The sequence below is a fragment of the Camelus ferus genome, chromosome 28, assembly GCF_009834535.1.
Source record: "Camelus ferus isolate YT-003-E chromosome 28, BCGSAC_Cfer_1.0, whole genome shotgun sequence".
Taxonomy (NCBI): Eukaryota; Metazoa; Chordata; class Mammalia; order Artiodactyla; family Camelidae; genus Camelus; species Camelus ferus.
Window position 1 is genome coordinate 6931734 of NC_045723.1, and position 27743 is coordinate 6959476.

At 49.1% G+C, this 27743-nt stretch overlaps 1 protein-coding gene across 3 annotated transcripts in view; it reads left to right on the forward strand.

Annotated features, from left to right (window-relative positions):
• POLR1A (RNA polymerase I subunit A) overlaps window positions 1–27743 on the forward strand; it is a 60130-nt gene that overhangs the window by 13630 nt on the left and 18757 nt on the right. Inside the window, exons 8-21 of one of the 3 annotated variants that reach the window (XM_032469475.1) lie at window positions 176–281; window positions 572–734; window positions 3222–3392; window positions 3520–3642; window positions 6339–6569; window positions 9448–9702; window positions 13449–13640; window positions 19266–19415; window positions 20285–20468; window positions 22330–22412; window positions 22528–22698; window positions 24293–24391; window positions 25378–25530; window positions 26895–26977. In XM_032469475.1, the coding sequence (XP_032325366.1) occupies window positions 176–281; window positions 572–734; window positions 3222–3392; window positions 3520–3642; window positions 6339–6569; window positions 9448–9702; window positions 13449–13640; window positions 19266–19415; window positions 20285–20468; window positions 22330–22412; window positions 22528–22698; window positions 24293–24391; window positions 25378–25530; window positions 26895–26977 (2164 nt within the window). The remainder of the gene's footprint in view (window positions 1–175; window positions 282–571; window positions 735–3221; window positions 3393–3519; window positions 3643–6338; window positions 6570–9447; window positions 9703–13448; window positions 13641–19265; window positions 19416–20284; window positions 20469–22329; window positions 22413–22527; window positions 22699–24292; window positions 24392–25377; window positions 25531–26894; window positions 26978–27743) is intronic. The other 2 variants (XM_032469477.1, XM_032469478.1) reach the window with 2 other exon arrangements.

Genomic DNA, 27743 nt, shown 5'->3' on the forward strand with positions numbered 1-27743 from the left:
CTCATAATGCCCAGGGACTGTTTTTTGCTCATTAGTTTTTAATAAAGAAAAATGTGATCCTTTTCTACATACTGTCCTGTATTTTTTTTTCCCCACTAGGTAAAATGTTTGTGGTCATCCTTCCACGCCTTTACATATAGACTTAAATGATCTTTTCGGTTTGTTTCAAACACAGGATTCTTTCTGAACTACCTCTTTTTGGGACTGGAGGATGTTGCCGTGGAATCCAGGTTCAACCCCAGTATGTTCTTTCTGGATTTCTTGGTGGTGCCACCGTCAAGGTAACGTCCTTCTTTGGCTTTGCTTCACCTGCAGAAGGTCTATGGAATAGTTGAATGATGACTTCTGGGTGAGGATGGAAAGGTCAAGGGCGCTGAGAACTTAAGTGGCAGTTCCAGTCCCAGGTTGCAGGTGGTAGGAGTATTTCCTCTCCTTTTTTTCTGAATGCGATCGCAATGTGGGTTTCTTTTTGAGTGTGGTGGGCTGTGAGCTGCTTATAGCTGCGGTGGGTGAGAGGCCGAGGAACACCACCCTCCGTGCTAAACGTTCGCTGATTCCTTGTGTCCTGCAGGTATCGCCCCGTCAGTCGCCTGGGGGACCAGATGTTTACCAATGGCCAGACGGTCAACTTGCAGGCTGTCATGAAGGATGTGGTTCTGATCCGAAAGCTTCTGGCGTTGATGGCCCAAGAACAGGAGCTGCCGTGTGAGGTGGCAGCACCTGCCACAGATGAGGTAAGCACTGCCCTGGGGGGAGGTGATGCCATCAGTACAGGGACACAGTTCTCACTTCCTGCGGTGCAGGTGCAGAATGGTTTGGGTGCAGCAGATGCTGGTCAGGACCTCTGTACAGTGATGTGTGAGCCGTGGGTTAGGGGTACCTAGGGGATGTCAGGGAGAAAGCATGGGTCTGAGCGTGGCCCCAACAGCCAAGCCTAGTGACATTGTTTAAGTTGCTTTAATTTCTTGGTCTCATCTCTGCTATCAAATATGTGTGGTGTGTGGTGGGATTTTATACGTCTTTGTGTTCTGGGCCACCTTCTCTCGCTGGCGGCTCTAGAAAGAAGTCTGCCTTCCTCAGGCTCCAAGAATGTCCTTCCTGAGTTACGGTACCAGAGCCCGTGCCACCCAGCTCTGGGTTTTGGCTCATTAAGGTCTCCAGTGTTGGGGTCAGGAAGGCAGTGGTGTAGTTTCTGGGACTTTCCCAGAATGGGACTATGAGATTTCTGAGATTCCTCAGAAAATGGTGGAGCTGAATTCAGTTTTCCCGTTTCATCATACATTTCCCTTCAGTGTGCCAGGTCCTCAGTGGGTATAAAGATGAGTCAGGCACTCAGAAAGCTTGCTGAGATCACCGACATCCTTCCCAGCTCTAAGATGCACTCTGAATGCAAATAGGAAGGACTCTCAGCCTTGAGTAGACAGACAGGGTTCTCCCTTCCCCTGCTGGGACAGGCCTGCTCTGAACCAAGCTCATCACCAGGTGGCGCCACTGTCTGGCCTGGACACTGGTGCTCTGGGTTTGGGGCTTTCTTTGGTTTTGCTTAAGTTTTCTGATCTACCAGCGTAGATGTGATTTAAAAACCCTCAGTGCAAAATAAATCTGTAGATCCTAGTCCAGTCTCAGGGGGAAGACCATAGAGTTGCCAGATCCAGTGACCAGGGGTAAGGATTTTATGTTGATGTCCCTTGAAAATAGGGCAGCTCATTTTCCTTCCCGCACTCGCTCCCGGCATCCTATTACCATGGCAGCCCTCTTACCAATTGTGAATGCCTGGTGTGAGCCGGGCGCCGTTCTAGGCACTGAGGATGTGCGGGCGAGACGGGGTCTCACTCACTTCACAAGTAGCCATCTGGCCCTAAGGCAGGTGATACCATAAGAACTGCGTTAGGCTGCCCGGGTCCCTGTCATCATAGAGATGACCATCTCTCCCCGTGAGGCTCCTTCAGCCAGAGGAAAAAATGCATCTGTGCCCTCTGTAGCTGAGAAGACCTTTCTGTTCCTCAGGGCTGAGGACAAGCTCACGTCATCACTGCTGGGATCCATGACATTCTCATTTACTGGATCTCCCCACCCCCCGCCCTCCTGTTGACACACTGACAGGTTTCTTCTCTCAGCTGACCCACACCAGGGGACATGGGACCATCTGTCTCTCTCGTGTCATACCCAGCCCAATGGGGCCAGTTCAGGTCGCAGACAGTGTCAGTAGGTGGTCCTCCAGGGCAGCCTACAGCCTCAGGGCCTGTCTCTTGGGCAGGTAGGGGGAGAAGAGGGAGATGTAGAGCCAGGGACAGAAATGTTGAAAAGGATTGGTTAAATATTCCAGTGAGGCTTGGGGATCAGCCAATGACTTGCTATATCCCGCATCTTAATGATGACATCGGGAATCACATGGCAAACATTTTTCCTTTTTAGAAATTGTGTCACTTGCATTTTTATAAGTGCTTCAAGTCAAGTTTTTCCAAAACCTTAAATAAAGCTGAAACTCCATATGAGAAGCAGTTATCTGGCAGGATAAGAGAGCTTCATAAGAAGAGAGGTGGGGTGGGAAGAACTTTTAGAGTTGCCTTGGGAATTAGATACTAAGGGATTTCGGCAACTGCTGTTAGCAGACGCCTCTGTTACCTTCTTGGTGTGCACACTTTGACGGAGTAAGCTACCATGTTAGAGGGGCCCACGTGGCAAATAATTGAAGGTGGCCTGTGACCAACAACCAACTAGCAACTGAGGCCTTCAGTCCAGTAGTCTGCAAGGAACCAAATTCCACCAACAGCTGCGTCCGCTTAGAAGTGGAACCTCGCCCAGTTGAGCCATCAGATGAGACCGTAGCCCCGGCTGACTCCCTTATTGCAGCCTGGGGGAGACTGTAAAGCAGAGAATGCAGTTAAGCTTTGCCCAAATTCCTGACTCTCAGAAACTGTGAAATAATAAGTATGTGTTGGTTTAAAAGAAAAGAAAGGAGCCTTCTTAGAAATTTGAGTTCATTTCACTCCCAGAAAGAGACGAACTGGTAAATATGTAACAGGACTAACGTTCTGTTGATGCAAACGGACAGGATTGATTTATGAGCACTTCTGCCACTGATCTCTCGAGTTCAAGAGACATAAAGGCAAACTCCAGAGCCGTGATTTGTCAGAGCTCCAGTAAGAAAGAAAAAGAGAACCAAGCCTGACCTTGAGGTTTTTTCCATCACATGTGTTTTCTTGATTGTGTCTTGCCAGGAAAAAGACTCTTCAGTTGCCATGGACCGATCATTTTTGAGTCTGCTTCCAGGCCAGTCCCTCATGGACAAACTTTACAACATTTGGATTCGCCTTCAGAGCCACGTCAATATTGTGTTTGATAGCGAAATGGACAAATTAATGATGGAAAAGTACCCTGGCATTAGACAGGTGAGCAGGAAGTTAGATCCCCATTGATAACTGAAGGAGTTAAGTGATAAACATATTGGTATTGAAGGAAGACAATAATAAACATACTTTCTTTTTTTTTTTAAATGCTTTCCATGGACCTTTAAAGATCCTGGAGAAGAAAGATGGTTTATTCCGAAAGCACATGATGGGAAAGCGAGTGGACTACGCAGCACGCTCGGTCATCTGCCCAGACATGTACATCAACACCAACGAAATTGGAATTCCCATGGTATGTGCTGTCGGGTAGGCGTGGTGGCGGGGCCGGGAGAAGGGGTGCGGCAGATCACGGTGGCCTTGGTGGGGACAGCCTCTGTCTCTCCCTGGACAGACCATTTGGAGGGGACCTGAGGCCTTGTGGTAGCATCACTCTCACTCCCCGCCAGGTGTCCTGACACCCTCCATCCACAAGGAGGACCCACCTCCCGGGTCGTGGGGAGCAGACTGCAGGGTGCACGTCCCGCCCGCCCGTCTTCCTCTTGTCTGCCTTGGCCTAGTCTTTAAACCTTCCTAGTCAGGTTGAATACATGACCGAGAGGGGGCGGGGGAGGTGGGTTTCCGACCCATGTGCCTGCCCAGTGGCAGGAGGAGAGGGGAGAGCCCCAGAGGGGAGGCCTCTGCACATGGCCCTCCTCCTCTGTCCATTCCTTGTTCCTCGGGGTAAGCGGTTTGCCCCATCTGCCCATTAGTGTTTCCCCAGGGCCCGGCCTCTGTTTCTCACTTCCCCACGCATCACACTGCGGTGCTCGTTAGCAGCAGCCCTTTAATCGGCTTCCCCAGTAATGGGCCCTGAGGTCAGTGCTATGAAGGTGGTTTAATTCCCTGGGTGGAGAGGCTCATTTCCTCGCTCGACCTCCCTGCTGTTCTCGGGGGAGCACCGGTAATGAGCAGAGAGCAGAGCTCAAATGTCCCGGTGGCCTCCCGCATGCCACTGCCTCGTCCCTCTTGGGCACACGTGGGCATCCTGGGCAAGGGTGTGACGTATGAGGGGACAGGGTAGAAAAGGCCCGGTCCTGTGCATACCACCTCCTAGGAACCATGGGTCTTTGCATCTGGAAGCTGGGTCAGGGAAAGGCATTGGGCAGCCCACTGGTGACATCCCTGAGCCTGAGGCCCTGGGAAGGGAGGCCCGTGACCTGTTCGTTGCTTTCTTTGGACAGAAGGCAAGGACTGCCCCTTTTGGCTTTGACCTGATGGTGCCCACAGTGTCCCCAGCTTTGGGAGAGACCTCGAGTGTCGCCTCCTCTTTCCACCTCAAAGGTGCTGGCCTCTCTTTCTTCGATGTGGGTTCCTTTGGAAATGGAGGGACTCTGAAGTTGCCCCTCTGCCCACCTCCAGCTTGCCCCAAGCCTCAGGGCCATGGTGGCCGGGGCTGTCAACTCACAGGATGGCTGTGAGGAGGAGCAGAGCGTGTGAAACTGCATCTTGGTCCCTTGCGGCCCACCCTTCCCTTACAGCACTGTGAATGGTTGTTATAGAGCAGAGGAGGTGAAGTAAGTTTGGGGAAGGAGCTAGAGATCCAGCAGTGAACCAGACAGACTGGCATGTCCCCCGTGAAGCTTGCGTTCCAGCCGCGGAGATGCACAAACAAATACACAAAATTCCTCGACTTATGATGGAGTTGCATCCCCGTGAACCCATCACGTGCATTTAGTGCACCCGACCAGCTGAGCGGCACAGCTTAGCACAGCCCACCTTAAACGTGCTCAGAGCACTTACGTTAGCCTACAGTTGGGCAAAATCATCTAATACAGAGCCCATTTTATAATAAAGTGTTGACTATCTCATGTCATTTATTGAATACTGCGCTGAGAGTGAAGAACAGCTCGGCTGTAAGTGTATCAGTTGTTTACCCTTGTGATCGCGTGGCTGACCAGGAGCGGTGGCTCGCAGCCGCTGCCACCGCCCGGCTTCACGAGACTGTCGAACCAAGTTTCGCTTGCCCTGGGAAAGATCAGAATCCAGTAGAAGTACGATTTCTGCTTTCGCACCATTGTAAAGTCGAAAAATCATAGGTTGGGGACCGTCTGTACATAAACACTCTGTCAAGCAGTGGTCAGAGCATCAGCAAACGCAGGGCAGCCACGGGGCGGGGTAGCCACGGTGGCCTCTCAGGCAGAGACCTGGCCAGCGTTCAATGAGTTCCTTAACGTAGGCCTTCCCTGAGTCTCTAATGCAGTTATGGGCATTTTGAAGCATCAGAGGGTTTTAATATTCAGTAGCTCAGAATTCACTTAACCGGGGAACTCGTTTTTCTTGGAGTGTGGTGCAGATCTGGTGTTAAATGGAGCACAGCATTCTCATGTATCAGGAGACCATCTCAAGCCAAATAAAGAGACTTGGATGCCATGTCTGGGCTCAGGGCATGGACCTCCATCGATTAGTGATGGCTGCTTGGGTGGGAGCGTGGGGTCGGGGTGGTACTTGAGAACAGGCATTTGTCACCCCCCCCTAAGTTGGGGTCTCATGCTGTATTCCTTCTTTGGGGGGACTATGAATTTCTTGACAAACGAGAACATGGTGAAATTTTAAGATGGATTAAAATTTTTTTCTGATGTATAAACTGCAACACTCAGATTAGTCTCTCAGACAGACTCTGCTAGAAAAGGAGACTAGGGGGCTTTAGTGGGGTGGGTATGGCTCAGTGGTAAAGTGCATGCTTAGCATGCATGAGGCCCTGGGTTCAATCCCCAGTACATCCATTTAAAAAAAAGAAAAAAAATGACAACCTCTTCCCTTAAGAGAGCAAGTCTGGGAAAATGACTGTGGAGAAGACAGGCAGGATGTTACTTGACTTCCTGAAGAACCTTCTTGGCTAAGAGCACCTCGTGTCTTACAGGAGAAGTCAGGCAGACTTAAGTCAGACTTTGGATCCCTATAACCTTTTCCTGCCCACCCTGAACTTTCATATCTGCTCCTTGTATCTAGGTATTTGCCACAAAACTGACCTATCCTCAGCCAGTTACCCCGTGGAACGTTCAGGAGCTGAGGCAAGCAGTCATCAACGGCCCCAGTGTGCACCCGGGAGCCTCCATGGTCATCAACGAGGATGGCAGCCGCACAGCCCTGAGCGCCGCGGACCCCACGCAGCGGGAAGCCGTAGCCAAGCAGCTCCTGACACCTGCCACCGGGGCACCTAAGCCCCAGGGGACAAAAATTGTGAGTAGTGGGCTGATTTGGTCTGGGGCTGGGCCAGCTCCTGTCTGCTTCCCCATGATCGCCTGCTGTCAGCTGTGGCCTCAGTGAGTGTGGGTGCGGGATGCTGTGAGAGCAATTCCTGCCTCCCTGAGAAGAGGCTGCCCCCACACCTGGGTGTTCCCCAGGGGCTTCCGGGTGCTTACCTGACCCCCCCAGCTGGGGCCAGAGCACCTCGGGCCTTAACACCACGGTTAAAGTGGTTCTTAGACTGGACCTGGGGACTAAGGGTTTGGTTTCCGGAGTCTCAATAATGATAAGTGTAATACGCATGCATGTAACCAGATACACATGCATCTGTGATTTATTTGTAGTTTGTAAAGTAGGTTTTATTTGGTTAACATACTGCATATGAATCAGGACCAGGCTGAAGGGCTGGGTGACATGATTGGGAGGAAGAGACCCACGTCCAGGAAAGGACAAACTGCAGGTCAGACGAGAAGGGGAAGGATGACTGGAAGGCCCCATTTCCCCTGGGAGGTGGGAAACCGCTCTCCCTTCCCCGGGACCTCGTAATTGGAGGAGGAAGTGGCCAGGCCCGGCAAGCCTCATTTCGCGGCCCAGCAGTCGGCCAGGAGCCGATCTTTGGCTCCGGGTCTGCCTCTGAGAACTCTGACCCAGGCACTTGGGCACAGTACTTTTCACTGCAGTGTTTATTTAGAGACAAGAGAAAGGAAGGGCTTCAGGTTTGGGTTGGCGAGGCTAGCACTCTGTGCTCCAGGGCTTCTGTTTGGATTGGCTGGTGCCTGCCAGACTGGCCTGCGAGCCTGCCCAGCTGTGGAGTCTGCTTACGCTGGATGGTGTCTCAAATTTGCGAGACTCAGATCCGAGGCTTAGCCTGGGGTTTTGGGCCTGAGCCACAGGTCTCGGCAGTTTCTCCCTTGAGAAGCTAAAGAAATAAGACCTTGAAAGTCAGCTCCGGCTCTGTGACGTGCCCTGGGCAGACATTCATGGGAGTCCTCTGAATCCAGGTCTCCTTGGAAACATGGATGTGGGGGCGGGGGAAGGGCGGGTTTGAGTCCTTGGGGAGCAGAAAGACTGAGTCCGTGCCAGCTGCTTTTAGGACTGCCTTTTAGAAGCTGAGGGGTATTCTGCTCCCTGCTCCCCTGAGTTGAAGGAAACTTTCAGCCCAGCTGAACAGGAATGAGGGGGTGGCGGGTGGGGAACATCTCTTATTAACCTCTAGCCTTTCTCTGTAACCAGCTTCCTGATACAACTTTATAATCCGGGCAACACAAGAGGAAACTAAACCTGCTGTAATTTTTTCCCCGACCTGTTGTGTGCTGGGTAATTCAGGGAGACTTAGGGTCGGGGGAGGTCTCATTGAGTCTCCATCATGCCTCTGGGCTGCTGAGGGCAGCCCACGGGATGATGAAGGCAGCAGTTGCCTCACGCATCTCTTTTGAAGTAATGTTTCTGCTCATCATTTAAGAAGCCCAGTAGTTAATATACCATGAGATAAAGGGCCTTATACTCGAGTCAGCTTATACTCAAGTCAGTGGGAGGAGGGGTTCTGTCAGGAAGATGTGACCAATGGCATGTTGATATTGGTAGGAACAAAAGAAATGTGAGCAGTGGTTGTCTTTTTAGGAGTAAAAGTACTCATGATTTTCACTCTCTTCTTTAAGTTTGCATTTTCTATATTTTCCCCCACAATAACATAACACTTGTGTACTTTTTCTTTCTTTAGAAATAGTTGAAGATCTTTTTAAAAAACTGTATAGAAGTAATACACATTCATTGTAACATAAATAACACTAAGATGATGAAGGTAAAGGTGATGGTCTGTGCCTTACTTTCATTCCCGAGTGCCCCAGCCCCAAGGAGGCCATAGAAGCAACTTGGTGAGGAGCTAAGCACCCTTTTCCCTCACGTATAGAAACATGTAGAGTTGGGTTGGGTTTTAAATTGCCTCATTCTGTCACCTGGATTGGTTTTGTCTTGTTGGAGTACATGATTGCCATCACTTCAGGACTGGTATAGATTTAAATCATCCTTTTTCATCCCTGCATAATATTCCACAGTCTGTACCATGGTTTATCCACCTACGCCCCTTTCTGTGGGGCAGCCAGGCTATTTCCAGCTTTTGCCATTATAAACACTGCTACATAAACATACGTGTTCCTATAACCTTGCATTGGCATCTTTTTCATAATAAAAGGCCAAAAGAAATGAGTTTTAAATGTTCTAAAATCTATTGTGAAATTGCTTTCCCAAAAGACTATGGCAATTTAAACTTCTTATTAATTTTTAAGTGCAATAAACCATTTTCAGAAAGCACTGAACTGGGAATCAAGAACCCTGTGTTTCAGTGTAGCTCTGCTGGATGAGGTTGGGCATGTATTTCTATGACATGGAATTCATATTTAGAATAACATGTTCGTATGTGAGTGTGCAGGGGGTTGTAGAGGTCTGCCAAGTCCTTTCAAGCCCTGGGGTTTTACGGCTCTTTGTAGATACGCTGTCTTCAGATGTGTCCATTTCTTGCTTTAGGCTGATTCTCAGAGGAATTCAAGACTCTGGAAAGGCCATGCATCCCCGAAGAAGACGGGGATTACTGAACAGGGGCCTGTAGCCTCATTTGCTTGTGCCTCTGAGCCCAGAGCCAGGATCAAGCCTGTGCTGGGTGAGGAGCTATTTCCCAGAGTACCAGAGGGGCTTAGTAGCTGTCTCCTAAAGGTTTTTAGGGTTTCACTCCAGACTAAAAATTCTCCTTTTATTTCGTTGAATAAAACATGAGACAGAGGCCACACTCGGCCCAGGCAGAAGTGAGCCCCTTGGGACAGCAGTGATGCTGCTCAAGTTGCTGCCGCTCACGCCCTGTCCTCTGCTCTGCCCCCAGGTGTGCCGGCACGTGAAGAATGGGGACATCCTCCTCCTGAACCGACAGCCCACCCTGCACAGGCCCTCCATCCAGGCGCACCGCGCCCGCATCCTGCCGGAAGAGAAGGTTCTGCGGCTCCACTATGCCAACTGCAAGGCCTACAACGCCGACTTTGATGGGGACGAGATGAACGCCCACTTCCCCCAGAGTGAACTGGGCCGGGCCGAGGCCTATGTCCTGGCCTGCACGGATCAGCAGTACCTCGTTCCCAAGGTAGATCTGTCCTGGGGGCCTCTCCACCGTCCTTGGTGGCACCACTTGGCCGTTCAGGTCTGGGTCCCTGCCAGCTCCTGGGTTCGGGGGGCGGCCCCAGAGCCGGGGCGTGTGGAGCAGAGGGTCCTGGCTTCTTCCAGGTGGGCTCTTCAGCTCTCCAGATGCTCGGAGGCCTGGAAGGGTTTCTGTCTTGCTGCCTTTTACATGCAAGTCCATGGAGGAGAGGGGACCTTTGCAGCCAGGAAACACCAGAGGCTGCTCGGAGATGTGCGGCACTGACTAGTGCCCTCTCCTCCTGGAAGCTCCTGGGAGCAGGTGCAGGTGACTCTGCCACCTGGGGGAATTGGGCAGCTGGCCCGGTCCTTGCGTCCCAGCCTCTTTTCCCACCACACATACCTCTGTGGCTTCATACTGGACCCAGTTGTTTGAATGTAATTTTCTTTCCCTTCTCTGCTCACCTTAGCTGTCTGTTGATCAGTGAACAGGCTGACAGTAGGCAGCAGGGGTTAAGGGCCCAGTCAGGTCCCCCAGAAATTAGAGGAAATAGTTTGATTAATTTTTACTAATAATTAGATGAAATAATTAGAAGGGAATAATTTGACTGCTTTGAAAATTAGCTTCTTGTCTTTTCACATAAATAATAATAGTCGTGGCCTTAATGGTGGTGACAACAAAAGCCACCGTCCGCTAAGCTCTCCCTTGCAGCAGGCACCGCTCTGAGCGGTTTGCAGACATTCCCTAACCCGGTCCTCACCACAGCCTTAGGAGGCAGGTGCAGTTTTCCGATGAGGAAACTCAGGTGAGTGACTTGCCAGCCAGTGATGAGAACCCAGCACATTTGACCCCCCGCCCCCAAGCCTCTGTGTTCAGCCTCGTGTGTAATGAGCCCCCTTGACAGGCCAGGCTGGAGCTGGGTGAGGGCACGTGGCACTAGGTGTCTCCTAGAACTGAACCAACTGGCTCTCTAAAGACCGTGTCACGTTTCACCATAGCAAGCGACGGATGGTTCATTTTTTGCTGGCAGAGTGACCTCTGGCCATTAGCTTTGTGGGAGCTGGGTGCTTCAGAGTTCCCAGAACTTGAATGTTCTACACTTGATTTTGGTCAAATAAAATAGAATAGGAAACTTCGTGCTTATTACACTGTGCAAAGGGTTGGCCTATTTAAATCCAGAAGTGCTTCCTCACATGCTTGCCTGCCTCTGAGTTTTAGGTCAGGTGACAGGCAGAACACAGATACAGAAGCTTACAGCAATAAATTAATCTCTTAAAAAGTAAAAAACAAACAAAAAACACTAGGGGATGACTTGAGAGTTCACCTTATTTGTAAATAATTTCTTTTGTCAGCGATAAAGAGCTTTTGATTTTTGATAAATTTTTAGCCTTCAGGGTAAATGCCAAGAGAGGGGAATCCTTATTTTTTGCAAACATTTATAAAAATGAAACATGTCTCGAAGTCCTAAGAGGTGAAGAGCTGATTTTCTTAAGCTAGGAAAGCCATTTTTTGCTAATTTTTTTAGAGGGGGGGATCTTTATTTCCCTTTGTTTCCATTTCTCTGTTCATTTTTCCATTCCTTCCCTATTTCCGAGTTCCCTTCCTTAACCATAATACCCAATTTAAGTGCATTTCGTTGTTGGTTGTATGTATTTAACAGAGCTGTATATTGTCTTAAAATAGGAGGCCAATGGAACTTTAGCTGTTTCTTTTCCGAGAAAACAGTTAAACACTTTTCATTTATATGTTTCTATGTGGATTCATTTTTTTCTTCTGTTTATTTTACTTATTGAGGGCCAATGCTTTGTGAAAAGTTTTTTTAACAAGCCTTGAGACATAGTTTCCTGACTTTGACGTAATCAGCTAAAAATTCAAGTCACAGAATACCCTAATTCTCTTAAGTATCCTGACCAAAGCCATCAATTGTAATGTCATTTTGCTGGGATATTAGGTGGAACAGGATAGCTAACAATTATCTGGGGTTTTGAATTAGAAATGGTCTTTCTGATCCTAAGCAGATTTAGGGAATTCAGAACTATAAGTAGACCCTTTCGTCAATTGCTTTAATCAGCATTCCTCCTTAGAATGCATGATTATTGCATTGAAAGCAATTTAGCCATTAAGGTAATTTTCCAGTCATGGAAAAATCTGGATGGAGAGAGAAGGCACTGAATAGATCTCGTAACTTGTAATTATGTTCTTTAAAGGAAGAAAACAAAAGGGAAAGTCTATATTTGCCCCCAGAGACTGATGAGTCAAATGCCTAATACTGTTTTGGGTCCCCTCCCCGCCAGCAGAATAAGACCTTGTCTTTGGAATAAGATGTAGAGTATAATTTTTTATTCACATTCATAAGTCAAAGCCTTCAGTAAGAAGGGCTGTGTGCGCCCTCTGATCTTGCCTTCCATCTGCAGCACCTGTTCAGCTCATCTGTAATAATTATCTTTGACTTTACGTGAAGCTCATTGCTGCAGTATTTAAGACTGTTTGACAAGCATCCTTTTAGCCTTTGAGTTAGTGCCGGTGGTTAAACTCCTGGCACTTCTCCCTGGCTGCATTTGTGAGCTCTTTAGTTATGCAACATGACCGTAATATTGGACAGTATTTAACAAATAAGCAAATGGTAGGGATCTTTAGATCCAAGGCACCAATTTTTCTCAAGTTCCCATAAACATTGAAAAGTTTGCAAAAATTACTTCTTAAAGAATGTCAGTGAGCCAGGCTATTTTTACTTTAGTGTGCCTTGGGTGGCCGTGAGTGCAGACCCAAAGATAAGGTTCAGGAGACTGGGGGCCAGAAAGGCTGTGGAAGGTATCAAATGAGATGAATGTACGCACCCAATCTGGAGCTTTTATAAAAGCCCTTGTTCTGGCATCTGGTAGATAACAGCCTGCCATGAACATGTGCTACATTGTGAAGAGACACTAGTAGCAGGCGTTCCTTCCTTCTGCAGCCATGCACGTCAAAGCCGTCTCATGACCCCCTTGAGAAACCTCTGCCTGAGCCCCTCCCTCCCTCCCTGCAGTGGCTGACTGCAAGTCACTCCTCTGCCCTAGCTGCAATGCTGCCCCTCAGAGAGACCATTCCTGACCATCTGCATACCCCAAATCTATACGATGACCCTTCTTGTTATATTCTCTTCCATGCCATCTAAAACTCTTTGTGATAATGTGTTAATCCAGTCATTTGTTTACTGTCCGGCTCTTCCTCATCGTAAAGGATTGTGTCTGTCTGGTCCACTGTAGTAGACGGAAGGTCTAACCCAGTGCCTCGGCATACAGTAGGCTCTCAATAAATATTTGTTAAATGGATGACTGCCTTAGAGGAGAACCAGGCCAGAAATGTGTGAAAAATACCAAAGCATAAAACCAAAATATAAAAACAAGAACACAGCTAACAGCAGCCAGACCAGATTTATGCATAAATGCGGAAAATATGCCAGAGTAACGAGAAGCAGATGGCATTATGGAGGGAAGCCTTGGGGGACTGGATGAGTTTGAAGCAGTTTTGATATAGAACAGTGGGCAAAAGGCAAAGGCAGAAGGCAATCAGGAAGCCCTGGTCATGTGCTTTGGGAGGCAGTTTGCTCTCGAGAGGGGTGGCCCAGGCCCTGGCCCGGTGCGGCTGTGGGGCAGGACAGCACCAGCATATGAGGGTGGGTTGCTCTGGGCAGCTTCCAAGCAGATGATTAGGAATTACAATGTGACTTAAATTTTTTTCTTTGTTCACCTCTTACCTATTTTGGTTTGTAGGATGGCCAACCATTGGCGGGGCTGATCCAAGATCACATGGTTTCGGGTGCAAACATGACCATTCGAGGCTGCTTTTTCACCCGGGAGCAGTATATGGAGCTGGTGTACCGAGGACTCACAGACAAAGTCGGGCGCGTGAAGCTCTTTCCTCCTGCCATCCTGAAGCCCTTCCCGCTGTGGACAGGAAAGCAGGTAATTGGGAGAAAAAAAAAAAATGAGAAGTTGTAAAAAAAAAAATGGAAACAGACCACTTGGGAAAAGATATCCTTCTCAGGAGAGCCCAGGCCAGGATCAGAGAAATGGCAAGTCAAACAGTGGTCTGACTTTCTCTTTGGTGGGGCATTTGGATGTGGTTGGTTTCGAGGGAATGTCTACTAAGCGCAGGCTGCATAATTTCTGTCCTTTGCTTCTAACTTAAATTTGATATCCTCATAATCCAGATGTGGGGGTCACAGGCAGCAGTGCTGATGGGAGCAGTGGTAATGTTTGTTGGGAGTGCTTCAGAAAGGTTACCTCCCTTAGTCCTCACAACCAGCCTGTGGTGCAGAGACCATCATTAGCACCATTTAGCAGATGAGGATAACCTCATGGTGGTCCATCTGTGAACCTGGGACTTGAATGATTTTTAGTTGTTAATCCAGCTTCTATTCCTGAGATAAACCTTCTTGGTTATGAGGTATTTTTGTTAAACTTTTGTTTAGAATATTTGGCATCTGTGTGCAGGAGGGACTTTGATCTGTAATTTTCCTTTCTGGTATCTTTGCCTGGCTTTTCTATCAGGGTAACGATGCTTTCATAGAGTGAGCTGGGAAGACTTCACTCTTCTTCAGTTTTTTGTAAGAGTTTGTGTAGTATTGATACTATTTTTAAATATTTGGTGGAATTCACCAGTGTAGCCATCTGGACTTGAAGGTTTCTTTTTAAGAAGGGTTTTTTTAACTAAAATTTCTATTTCTCGAATACATATAGGGCTATTCAGGTTATCTGTTTCTTCTGGGATGAGCTTTAGTACTTTGTTTTTTTCAAGGAATTAATCCATTTTATCTAAGTTGTTGAATTTATGGGCATAAAGTTATATATCATATTCCTGAGGGTGGGTCCCCTCTCTCATTCCTGGTAGTGGTAATTTGTGTCTTTTTTCTTTTTTCCTGATCAATTTGCTTAGAAGTCTGTCAGTTTTACTGTTCTCAAAGAACCAGCTTTTATTGACTTTCTCTATTTTTCTATTTCATTGATTTCACTTTGATCTTTTTTTATTTCCTTTCTTGTATTTACTTTGGATTTGATTTACTCTTTTTCTAGTTGTTTAAGGTTGAAACTGAAGCCACTGATTTGAGACTGTGTTCCTTTGGCATTTTGTGTATAAAATTTCCACCTAAGTATATTGTATTTTCATTTTCATTCATGTCAAAATACTTAACTAATTTCCCTCTTTATTTCTTTTTTTGACCACTGAGTTGTTTAGAAGTCTGTGGGTTAGTTTCCAGATATTTGGGGATTTTCCAGGTATCTGTGTTATTGCCAATGTAATTCCATTATGGCCAGAGAACATACCTTGGATAACTTGAGTCCTTTTAAATTCACTGACATTTGTTTTATGGCTTCAGATGTAATTAATCTATCTTGGTAAATGATCTGTGTGTCCCTAAAAAGAATGTGTATTCTGCTCTTGCTGGATGGAATGCTCTGTAAATGTCAGCCAGGTTCAGTTGATAGATAGTTCAAGTCGTCTACATCCTGGCTGATCCCTGTCATTTCCTACTGTCCATTGTATTGAAAACTGCTGTTTCATTTTCACGTCTGCTTTTGTTGTTGTTTCCTGGTGGATGTCATTAGGTCACCATCGCTCTATCCTGGCCAGAAATAGAAGTTGATTTAGCAGAATAGACTGGGAATTTTACCGTTTAGGATGAAACTCTATAAACGTGGGTAGTTTAGTTTAGGGACTGGTAAACTTTTTTCTGTGAAAGCCAGATGGAAAATATTTTAGGCTTTACTGGCCATATTGTCTCTGAGTTACAACTTCTCAGCTCTGCCATTGTAACTTGAAAGCAGTCATAGACAAGGCTTAAATGCATGAGCATGGCTGTGATCCAACTTAACTTTGTTTACAAAAAAAGATGGAGGGCCGGATTTGTCCTATAGGCTGTAGGTTGCCAACCCCTAGTTTGGTTGGCTATATGTATTTGTCCACTTACTTTTCCTATTTGTATTCTTTTTATTTTTTCTTTTTTACACATCTATTTTATATGCCATCTCAAGTTATCTTGGAATTAAAAGGATTTTTAAGTCTTAAGTAAGTGCACAAGGTTTATTAGAATTTTATTCAAACATAAACAGTGTGTTCAAAATAGAACCAAATAGTGGACAAAAAGATTGTATATCTAGAGCTACAGATATGTTCATCACCTTCAATCTGAGAATCCAGCCTAAGGAAATAATCTGAAATACAGTAAAATCTGCTTGAGAAGAGCAGTCCATTCCATCATGGTTTATAGTGGTGGAAAATTAGAAAAACCTAGATATACAGCAATGGGCCTGAGTAAATCATGGGACATTCATTTGTTAAGATATTATGTAGTTGCTTAAAACAGGTTTTTAAAGGCCATGTAACAGTCTGGAAAATTCTCTGACATAATGTTGAAAGAAGAAATTGATTATACATGGGATTGTGTAGTCTTGGTTGCAACTATGTTAAAAATATAAAGCTGGTTTCGTGGTGCTCAGTTCTTTTAGCTTTTGTTTATCTGAGAAGCTTTTGATTTCTCCATCAAATCTGAATGAGAGCCTTGCTGGGCAGAGTATTCTTGGTTGTAAGTTTTTCCTTTTCATCACTTTAAATAAATCGTACCACTCCCTTCTGGCCTGTAGAGTTTCTGCTGAAAAATCAGCTGATAACCTTATGGGAGTTCCCTTGTATGTTATTTGCTGCTTTTCTCTTACTAATTTTTAATATTTTTTTCTTATCCATAATTTTTGTCAGTTTGATTACTTTGTGCCGTGGTGTGTTCCTCCTACGTGGAACTCTCTGCGCTTCCCGGACTTGGGTGACTGTTTTCTTTCCCAAGTTAGGGAAGTTTTGGGTTATTATCTCTTCAAAATTTTTCTCAGGTCCTTTCTCTCTCTCTCCTCTTTCTGGGACCCCTATAATGCAAATATTACTGTGCTTCATGTTGTCCCAGAGTTCTCTAAAGCTATCCTCATTTCTTTTCATTCTTTTTTCTTTTTTCTGTACTGCAGTAGTGATTTCCACTAAATCTGTCTTCTAGCTCACTGATCCGTTCTGCCTCATTTAGTCTATTCTTGGTTCCTTCTAGAATGTTACTCATTTCAGTGATTTTTATTTTTCAACTCTGGGTATTCTTTATATTTTCCAACTCTTTGCTAAAAACTTCACTCCGTGCATCTATACTCCTCTTGAGGTCTCTGAACATCTTTACCATCATTACTCTAAACTCTTTGTCAAATAAATTGCCTACCTCCTCATCACTTATTTCTTCTTCTGGGATTTTATCTTGTGCATTGGCCTGGGAGATACTCATATTGTCTATCTTTCTATTTGTATATTTAGGTAGGTTAGTTTCTCGACCTTGGAGAGGTGGCCCTCTGTGGGAGACGTCCTGTGTGTCCCAGCATACACTCCTCTCTTGTCACCCAAGGGCCAGGGTCCAGCCTAGTCTGAACTATCCCTAGGCTGTTGAGTGTTTTTATCATGAAAGGGTGTTGAGATTGTCAAATGCTTTTTCTGCCCCACTTGACTACAGATACCAGGTGGGAGGTCGCATATCCCTGTCCCTAGATGTTTCTCTCAGACTTTCCATCCTGACTGTGCCCAACTGGCGGTCCTCACCGTGCACGGTGCACTTTGGTGGAAGTGCAGCCTGTGGTCAGCATCCCAGGGAAGTCACCCGCCTGCGGTTACTCCCCACCCCCACTCCTGGCAGTGCCGGCCTGGTGAAGAATAAGGGTCGTGAGCTTCCGGGTCATTTTCCGCCGAAATAACGAGAAGTCTTGTCTGCTCTCTTTAAAGCTGTCCCCTGGCTCCTGGTGCACATGCGTGAGAAGGCAGCCGCTCCCGTAACGGCCCTGATCTCACTGTGCACGCATGGATGCCACTTTGTGGGGCCCGGTACAGGCACACAAAGAGCTACTGATGCCACTGTTGCTTAACAGAGCAGCCTGGTGCCCGTTAGACTGGTCTGTCTGCCCAGGCCTGCTGTCTCTTTGGGAATGTGTGCCCTGGGCCTCTGGAGCTGACCCATGTTTATCCCCAGGTACGGCTGCCCCCACTTGGGTTCTCTGCGGAGCAGCTGCTGCTGAAATTGCCCCTCTCGGCCTCCTGTTGGCAGCCGTGTGTTGATTGATGGGCCTGTTGGGCAGGGGGAGGATGCCCAGCCTTTCAGTAGCCATGATTAACCCCAGTGAAATAAGTGTATTTCTGGTATTAGCTCTGTAAAAGCGAGTTGTATGGGAGCCAACGGATTGCCGAGTCGTCCCATGACCAGCGTGCCGTGTGGTGCGCTGCACACAGACTCCGGCCCCCGGCGCTCCCTGCCCGGGTGGCTTCAGTGACTTCTCGTGTACTTCTGAAGTACCAGTCCTTCTTGTCTGTGTCACTTAGAAGGCTTTTTCTCTGCAGCATTTATCTAGCCTCAAAGTCCAGATCAGGAGTGTATTTGGGACAAGCAATCCTGTTAAAAGTTCAATTGGAGCGTGTCACTCCTGGGATCAAAGCCTTCCAGATGCCTTCTCACTCGAACTCAAAGCCTCCTGCCCAAAACACATGATCTGATCTCAGCAGGGCTCCCTCCTCCTGCTCTGCTCTGCATCCTCCTTCATAGCTTTATTTTCCTCCAAAGCGTGGACCCCCCTCAGGATCAGAGGCTCCCTAGAGGGCAGACTATTTTATTCACGACTCTCCCCAGCGCCCAGCTCATAGTAAGCACTCGATATATAACTGCTGAACGAGTGAGCAGATCTTACCTGTGATCTACAAGTGGGGCGATGCTAAGGCCGAGAGAGCACTGCCCCGTAGCCCACGGCCGGTGATGGAGCGGACACTGGAGCACACCCTCATCCCCGAAGCTTCGCCGCAGCCCCGTTCTCAGTCGGATGCCTCAGGCTTCCCCCCTGAAGCTCTTCAGACGGAAAACTCTGGATTCCTAGTCTTCACATCCCTTCCTCCTTGGCCCCCACCCGGAAGTCAGAGCCGACTGTGGGGGGGTGTTACTAACTGTATGTGACAGCTGTCATCTGTTTCAACGCGGCCTGAAAACGAGAAGGATGCCTCTGACGATGCTCTTCGGCCTTTGGGGCTGACGTGTCGGGGAGCAGCATTCGAGCCCCGCCATCTCTCCCCACCCTGCCGTCTTTGTGGTGGTTGTTTGTTTTGTTTTTTTTAACCACGTATATACTTAAGTCTTTGTTTCCTGTGATGCCACAGCAATTTTCTTTCCCTTTCCTTCCTTTAGCCTATTTAGGAACTTAGTTTTCAGGTCTAGAGGATCGTTCACTCTAAGAAGAATTATGTTAGGAAATAAAAATCCTAGTGAAGGAAGTTCTCAGTGGTATGTGTTTGTCTCCAACCCTAAGTTCCCTCCTGAGTCATGTAAGCAGAAGAGTAAGAACTGAGATCAACCTGTCCTACAGAAAAGAAACTGTCTCTTTTTTAGGGTTTTTTGGATATTTTTCCTGCTTGACTCCAGCTCATCAGAGTAGAGTTGTCTGCCTTTCAGGACGAACAGGGACAAGAGGTCCTAAGAGGGAGCTTCTCAGCTTTGCTTCCCACCATCAGCTTTGTCTTCTTTTTCTTTCAAGGTCGTCTCTACACTGCTCATCAACGTGATCCCGGAGGACCACGTCCCCCTGAACTTGTCGGGAAAGGCGAAGATCAGCGGGAAGGCCTGGGTGAAGGAGTCTCCTCGGCCCGTTCCCGGCTTTAACCCGGACTCCATGTGCGAGTCCCAGGTGTGGCTGCCCTGCTGTAGGGGTGGGAGGCCTCTGGTCCCTGGTACAGGCAAATCGACTTAAAACCAAAGCAGAGAAATGGAGGCACATGCACAGAAGCAGGTGTTGTGCCTCAGAAGGGAAGGAGTTGTACCCAAGTTGGTGTCAACTTTGGTGCTGGAAAGGATGAGAGTCCGCTGCTAGCATTTGACGCTCAGTATAAAACCCATAGCCAGCTTAGGAAGGCTTCTACAACGGAGGGCCCCTGAACTTGACTCTGCAAAGCTTAGCAGTACAAACCCTCTGTTTTCCCCTGAGATCCCTGAGAGGCTGGAGGTTGGGGTGTGGCTATGAGGTCTCACACCTCCCAGCTCCAGGCCTAGCAACCAGGCCTCGGGGACAGCCCAGGCCAGTCAAACCGTCCTTTTAATTAGCTTCTATTGCTCTAACCCAACTTTATGAAAGTACAAATTTGGGCCTTAAAGAATATTAGAAAGGTTATGTTTTTCTTACTCCTGGAGTGCAAGGTGAGGAGGGCCTGGGCCAAGGTCACGGTTATGAAGTTTAGACGCCAGACATTCTTATTTCCAGTCTCAAGGTCTTTGTCAATGATGTTTGACCTCAAGTCAGTACGAATGAGTGGACAGCGCAGGGGGACATAAGAACACACTGAAATGTCCATGTGTGTGGTGCAGTCCCTGAAAAAGTAATTTTAATGTCCTATATATGCTCACCTCCTTTATTAAAAAAAAAGGGGGGGTTCCATTTGTACCCTACTTCTTGGCATCAAGGACTTGAGGCAGGTTACTGTAAGGTTAGTAAAACGTGGGATGGGGGCTCACACAGGAGGTGTCACCTCCAGCTCAGCGCCGGTGGCTGTCCCTCCGCAGGTGGTCATCAGGGACGGGGAGCTGCTCTGCGGGGTGCTGGACAAGGCACACTACGGGAGCTCGGCCTACGGCCTGGTCCACTGCTGCTACGAGATCTACGGCGGGGAGACCAGCGGCAAGGTCCTCACCTGCCTGGCCCGCCTCTTCACTGCCTACCTGCAGCTCTACAGAGGCTTCACCTTGGGTGAGTGCCGGGCAGGTGGCCCTGGGCCCCGCTCCCCTGGCCAGCACGCCCGCCAGGATGTCCTCCCTGCTCTACCTCCAGGGGACGGCCAGGCTCCTTCTACGAGGGTGTCCTCACTTGGCTGCCAGGGACATTTCACAGCCTTGCTCCTCCTCTCCCCCGCACCCCACCAGTGTTTATTCGCATGGTATAGAGCAACCCCGCTGCCATTCTGTCCCTTTCTTGTCCCCACCCTTTATGGTTTTCTATCCCTGAGACTTTTTCACACTCACTCACCTCCACTTCTCTCCTGCAAATGCCCTTCTAGAATCTTCTGGCCACTCTGCGCTCTGCAAAGGGTCTTCCCTGTTGTCAGAAAATAATTTAAAACCATCCAGCATTCAGCTGCCAGAGATAGCCACCAATATTGATTTGATGTGTGTCTTTCTGGGCTTTCCAAGTCCAAATACATTCAGACCAGATGGGATCCTGTACTACCTTGTGTTTTGTGATGTGCTACGCCCCCTGCCCTCCCCCCCGTTTCCAGATGTATTTTATAAATATCCCTTTTAGCTGATACAAACCTGCATCCTCAGGTCTGTGGCCACAGACTATTCTAGTTGTGCGGATGTTCCGTAGTTTATTTAACTAGTTCCTGTCAGTAAACCTTTAATAACCCCTTTTCCTGGTTTTCACTATAATCCTGGGATAAGCATCCTCGAATAAACATCTTAAAAAAACAGTAGAGGAAGACCCCTCACCCAGACCATGATGGGGATCAGCCCGAACTCTCAAGCCAGGCTGGCAGCCGCTTACCACATGGACAAAGAGAAGTTGGGCCCCTGAGTGCAGTGACCATCCGGATGCCGTGAGACTGAGTGGGAGCAGGGCCAGGCTGGGCGTCGAGCTCTGAGGGTGGGCTGGGCTGGCGATGGTGCCTTCCCCCAGCCCTCACCGCTGGAGGTCATCACTGAAGGAACAGCAAGGCGGCCTGGAGCTGACCCCACAGAAGGACCCACTTGCATGGTTACGGCTTCCTCAAAGAGGGACAGTTTCTTTCCTGTCCCTCTCGCACGAGTTCCTCTGAGACCCTCAAGCTTCCAGGACGTTGCATGTGGGAGTCCCCGGTGTCTTAGCCCAGCTTTTGAACAGTGCAGCCACGGTCTCCCTCCCACTCAGTCCTTGGCTGAGGGACTTTGGAGTCCAGCAGGTCTCCGAGGTAGACAAGAAATAGCTCGCTGAAAGGTGAAGTGGAAAGATTTCCTGCCCAAGGTGAGGGGTGCCTCAGCGCTTGGAAGCTAGAAGGACAGTCTTAACTGAAGGGACCCTGGCTTTTCTCCTTCCAGAGCAACGGGGAGGACCCTGCAGTGGTCACCCAGGGGCTCGAGTATGTCTGTGTGCGCCTGCGCACGTGTTCTCACAACTGTATAGGGTGGTTCCCACGACATGGGACTTCTGGGTGTCAAAACCAGGATATCCTCTCTCTCCCTCTCATCTTTCCTCAAACTCAGTTTTTGACCCAAAACTTCACCTCTAGCCCATTCATCCAACATGTATTTATTGAGTGGAGGGAGTATGGCCGGCGGCTAAGAGCACAAGTGAGGGACTTGGGCTTGGGTTTACTTCCTACCCCCATAAGCTCTGGCAGGTTCCTCAAGTTTGAGCCTCAGTTTATTTGCAAAATGAGGATTATAACGCTTGGCCTCTGGTAAGCACTTCAGAGATGGTAGCAGTCTCTTAATAACAACGTGAATGGCACCATGATTATTCAGGTGCTTCCTGTGTGTGTGACACTGTGCCCCGTGCCCTGACCTCACCAGGTTTATGGCCTGGTGAGAAGTCAGGCCCAGTCACATCCAGGCTTGTCTGTTTCGCTTCACAGGCGTGGAAGACATTTTGGTGAAGCCGAAGGCGGACGTCAGGAGACACAGGATCATTGAAGAGTCCACCTGCTGTGGGCCCCGGGTGAGGAGGGCCTGGGAGGCTACCGCCTGCCACGGCGGGGTGGGCAACGACGGAGCAAAGCCCGCACCCTCCTCACTTGGCTACAGCCTCCAGCTTGTTCCTTTTCTCATTCTAGGCTGTCAGGGCTGCATTAAACCTGCCAGAAACTGCATCATGTGATGAGGTCCGAGGGAAATGGCAGGATGCCCATCTGGGAAAAGACCAGAGGGATTTTAACATGATTGATCTGAAGTTCAAGGAGGAAGTGAACCATTACAGCAACGAAATTAACAAGGCTAGTCCCGCAGTATGCGCACTTTCCACCACCATTTTGAATGCTGGTTTTTAAAAAATTTTATTTTGATTCTCACTCTGGGCCCCTTAGAGCAATTGGGCTGTTTCACAGCTGTCTAGGTGAGATTTGAGGTGGGGAGGGTAGAAATCATCGTTTTGAAAAGCCAAGGGCTTGGTTCCCTTATCTAATTAGGGTCTGGAGAGGTCTTTGAGAGAGAGAGCTGAGAAAAAAAGCTTCGCACTGCTTTTCATTTCAAATGTTTGTATTTTGGGATGACTGCATTAAAGGGAAATGAAAATCTTTCCTATGGGGCCACTAAGGCTGGAGGGGCAGAGTGAAAGATCGAAAACACCAGTGCTGCTTGTATAGGGTCCTGGGTTCGAATCCCAGCTCTGTCACGTACCGGCTGGGTGATCTCGGGCCTCGCGTGATGTAACCAGTACGAGCCTCAATGTCCTCCCTTGAGGAGGGGGATGTGAAGAGCTCCTGCCTCATGGTGTTGCTGAGAGGATCAAGGAGCTAATGTGCACAGTGCTCTGGGCGAGGTCTGAGCGCCCCGTGAGTCCTCCCAGGCCCCTTCCCGTGCAGCTGAGCAAAGAGAGGGAAGTCCCTGCACAAGCCAGGATGGCAGCCTGGTTCTCTCTGTCTTCCTGTCCCAGAGCTGGGGCTTCCAGTCCTGCTGCTTGAAGGAGCCTGCCTGGTCCTCACCCTGCCTCCAGGGCCGTGAGGTTCCACCTGAGGGAAAAGGGGAGGCGAGGCCAACCTGCAACAAAAGTCGGTATTGGCTTCTGGTGTCCTCTTAGCTGGCTGTCAGCCTCCATTGAGCTGCCAAGAACTCAGACCTCATTGGTGTAATTCCATCCCTGAAAGGCTTGGTCCAGAGGAGCCTTCCCAGGCCCATGGGAGAACCAGGAGGCCCAGCTTCCGGGGCTGACTGGGGATGCTGCAGAGGGATGTTGTCTCAGAAGCATCTCAGGGTTCCTGCATCTCTTCCCACCCACTCTGTCTCTCCTGTGTTGGGCTGGGTCTCTGCAACCTTGGGCAGAGGCATAAACAGACTCAGGGCCCCCTCCCAGCGTCTCCCCGGTCCACCTGGGGGCTCTGCCCACTTCCACTGGCTCAGGAGCCCAGGTGAGACTCGCGCTGGGTGCTTGGGCAGTGTGCTGGGAAACGTGAATGGGATGCGGACATTGGTCGTCATTGCCAGGTGTGCGGGGCCAAGCCAGGCTCTACTGGGTGAGTTCCCAAGGGCACCACCTTAGGTTTTATTTGTAACCAGCTGCTTTTCAGAATCACAAACTGGAGAGGCTGGCCCTGCCGCATCTCCTTTCCTTCTCCCTTTTTGCTGCCGTTCGCCAGTGACAGGAACCTTGGGCTTCCTGGCAGCCGTGCCAAGGGAGCACAGGGCCCAGAGCCATCCCTTAGACATCTCTCTAGGGCTTTTAGTGGAAGGGTTGTTGCTGGATAAGACTTCTCACCTCGAGTGGGGTGTGGCACTTCTCTCCAGGTAAGTAGTGTGAGTTGACTTGTGCATCCTAGACTTGCTTTGCAACCTGGGATTCCAAAGAGGGTGAGTCACTGACCGATGTGTGTATTCAATCCCCAGGTGTGCATGCCTTTCGGCCTGCACAGACAGTTCCCAGAGAACAACTTGCAGATGATGGTGCAGTCCGGAGCCAAAGGTTCAACTGTGAACACCATGCAGGTGGGAGCCAAGGCAGGCTTGCTGAAGGGTGGGATGATTGCCGGGGCAGCTTTCAGATTTTGCTTCTGACTTGAAAAGGACCCACATTCCATATAAAATATGGGAATTACTGAAAAGTACACAAGTGTATTGAAATCCGTACAGGAGCTAACCACTCTTAACACGCCAGTATTATAGACAGATTCAGATGTAAATATCTGGATGTTGATGTGTATAATACATGTGTATAATACAATTGTAAATTCATATACTGTATTATTGTATTATATGCAGTATCTCTGCATGTGTGTATATATATAATCTTAGCTGAGATCCTGAAATTTTGCATAAAAGGTTAAGAATCTTCTGGGACAATACTTACAATATCCTTTGATTGGAGGCTCAGTTTTTTCCTCAGAAAGTGCAGTGCTATCACAGCATTTTCACAATCTTAGCAACTTCCTTTTTTTAATCTTGGTCACCTCGAGAGGGTCTTAAGGACCATCTCATTGTTTGTTGTGTGTAGAGCAATAGGAATAGGTTTAAAAGGCTGGAGACCATCAGGAAGTGCTTTGGACTGAGTGAAATCCAGATGTACTGCTCTTTTCCTCCCAAGAGTATCAATATGCAGTTTGACTCTCTCTTGGCCTAGGAAGGTTAAGGATCACAATAAGTTACTTTTCCTGCTGGTCTCAGCTTCCCCTTTAGGACCCTGAGGTCCCCTCCAGTTGTCACCTGTGACGCTTCTGAAAGTGGCCGCTTTTACAAGCATCGCCCATTTTCAACTGACCCCACACGTGGAAATTCCAACCAGTCAATAAAAGGAAGACATAGTTGTTTTCCTGAAACATAAGCTTCCTGGTCCGTTGAGAAATCTGGGTTGTCCTTCAAGGACTCAGTTTCCACCAGTATTTCTTGAAGAGCAAGCCCTCCGTCCCCTGCAGGGACAGAGCGTTGTTGAACGTGCGTGTGGGCCTTCAGTCCCCTGTGGGTGTCCTTTTCCCCAGATCTCATGCCTGCTGGGCCAGATTGAGTTGGAAGGTCGGAGACCCCCTCTGATGGCGTCTGGCAAGTCGCTGCCCTGCTTCAAGCCCTATGAGTTCACCCCCCGGGCCGGCGGCTTCGTCACCGGCAGATTCCTTACGGGCATCAAACCTCCTGTATGTATTTTGATTTTTCCTTTTGGCTCTTCTCCTCAAGTCTAGGCTCAAAATAGGAGGCCTGTGACTTTGACCAACAATTTCAGCAAGGACAGCCAAGTAATAGGTGCAGGCCGTCCCACTAGACCCTGGGGCCTGTGAGGACCATAGGATTGCGACCACGTCGTAGTCACCTTTGTCATGTCAGAGCCCAGCACGGTGCCTGGCACACCGCAGGGGCTCAGGAAGGGATTGCTGATAAATGCAAAGATGCTTAAGATCAGTGCCAGCTCCATCTCTTCCTGCTATGTGCCCCCTCTCCACCCGTTCTCAGCTCCATGGGAAGGCAGCTGGGGAAGGGGAGCCCCTCACCAGTGTTCTCTGCGCTGCTGAGAGGAGCACCACAGAGATTCATTTCACAAAGGCCCCCGAAGAGACCCGCCGTGGCTCCTCCTTGACCCTGGGAAATTGACCAGCTGTAGCAAACATCTAGTTTTCCCTTGGTCAACAGAACTCTCCCCTAAGAGGAAAGCTTTCCCCTTACACTTGTCAGAAATGGCTTTTTGAATGTTAGTACCTTCTGTTCCCTGGTTGAGTGCATCTCTGCCTGGACGCCTCTTGTGTTCAGACAGCTCAGTCCAGGTTGTGAATGAGACTGACACTTTGTGTCAAGGCCACTGGCTGCTCCCAGGGCTCCTCCATCGGTCCCACACACACGGTCTCCGGTGGCCTCTGGCAAAGGATGATGGAGAACTGACGTCAACCAGAGTTTTTCAGCTCAGGTTGTGGCCCATTGATGAATCCTGAAATCACCGTGGTAGATAGTGACTGTCATCTCTTTAGGTAATGAAATAGAACAGGGTAGTAAAGCATCAGAGTGAGGGATGGGGTCATTTCGTAAAGTTTTAGTTTGAGCCGTATGTCTTTATCTGCACGTGTGGATGTGTGTGTGTTTGCTGATTGCTGTTATAAATGTATTTCTCGTTGTGGAAGTTTGGGAAACACTCCGTCCCTCTGTTAACACTCTTGGAAGCAGAATTCAGACACGCGGCCTGGACGAGGCACAGTGATGAGGCGGCCGAGCCGTTTCTATCTGGAAAGTGGGGTGTAGGGTGTTGGGGGGTGGTCCGGAGGATGGACCACACAAGTGCAGGTGGAGCCCTGGCTCCTGTGAGTGGAGCTGCATTTCTCCCCTACTTGTCCCTCTGCTCTCAGGCAGGATAAGACAGAGGTAACCCTGTGGTGAGGGTGGGGCACAGAAGTCACTGGGGCCATTGGAGCCATCAGTGCCAAGGGTCCTAGGAGGTCAGGCGAGGCTGCTGGGGGCGTTGGCCTGAGCCGCCCTTCACGGCCACCTCTGGGCCCGGGTCCCTCTTCTCCCGCAGGAGTTCTTCTTCCACTGCATGGCCGGGCGAGAGGGTCTGGTGGACACCGCAGTGAAGACCAGCCGCTCCGGTTACCTCCAGAGGTAAAGAGCCCCTGCTTCACCTGCCTCCTTTAGGTCGATTGGCACCCCAGGTCATCACTGTGGTCTTTTCACGTTTTCATGGACAATTCACTGAAGATCCCTTTGGATGAAAAAACTTTTAAAAAATGTCCATGGGTCTGAGACAGAAAACAACAGGTGTTCTCCCCCTTCTAAGAGGCTGGTAGAGCGTGAGCTCAGAGGTTTATACGAAGCACCCCTGCGGGTGTGCTGTTCCCCGGGCGAGGTCGTGGATGCGGGGAAGGGTCTCGGGGTGATGAGCTGGGCCTCCGCCCTGTGACGGCTCAGCGGTCAGAACAGCTCAGAGAGGATTCCAGGTCCTGTGAGTCCGTAACGGAGTTCCTGCCCCGCCGGGTGCAAGTTTCCCATCAGGGTTCCCCAGCTTGGACCTGCTTGTTTAGTCTCCTCTCTGGGAGGAAAGGGATCAAGTAGGCGCTCTGACTGGCTTGTCTGGGCAGGTGCGGGGTTGAAGCTTAAAACAGCACATGGCCTGACTCCGGGGTGCCGGCAGGAGGGGCTCCCCTCACGCCTCCCCCCACCCTGAGGGTACAGTTATGGGGGCTCCGCCTTGGGATTTTGGGGTGACGTGTCTCCCTAAGCCCAGAGAACCTGTGCTGGTGGAGATGGTGGTGGGAAATGGAGGAGGTGGCAGAAATCACCCCTGTGCCTCTCAGGCCTGGAGCACAGCTGACAGCTGAACGGGGCGGGGGGCCCTCTCTTCTCCCCCTCAGAGTCCTGCCTGTGCACT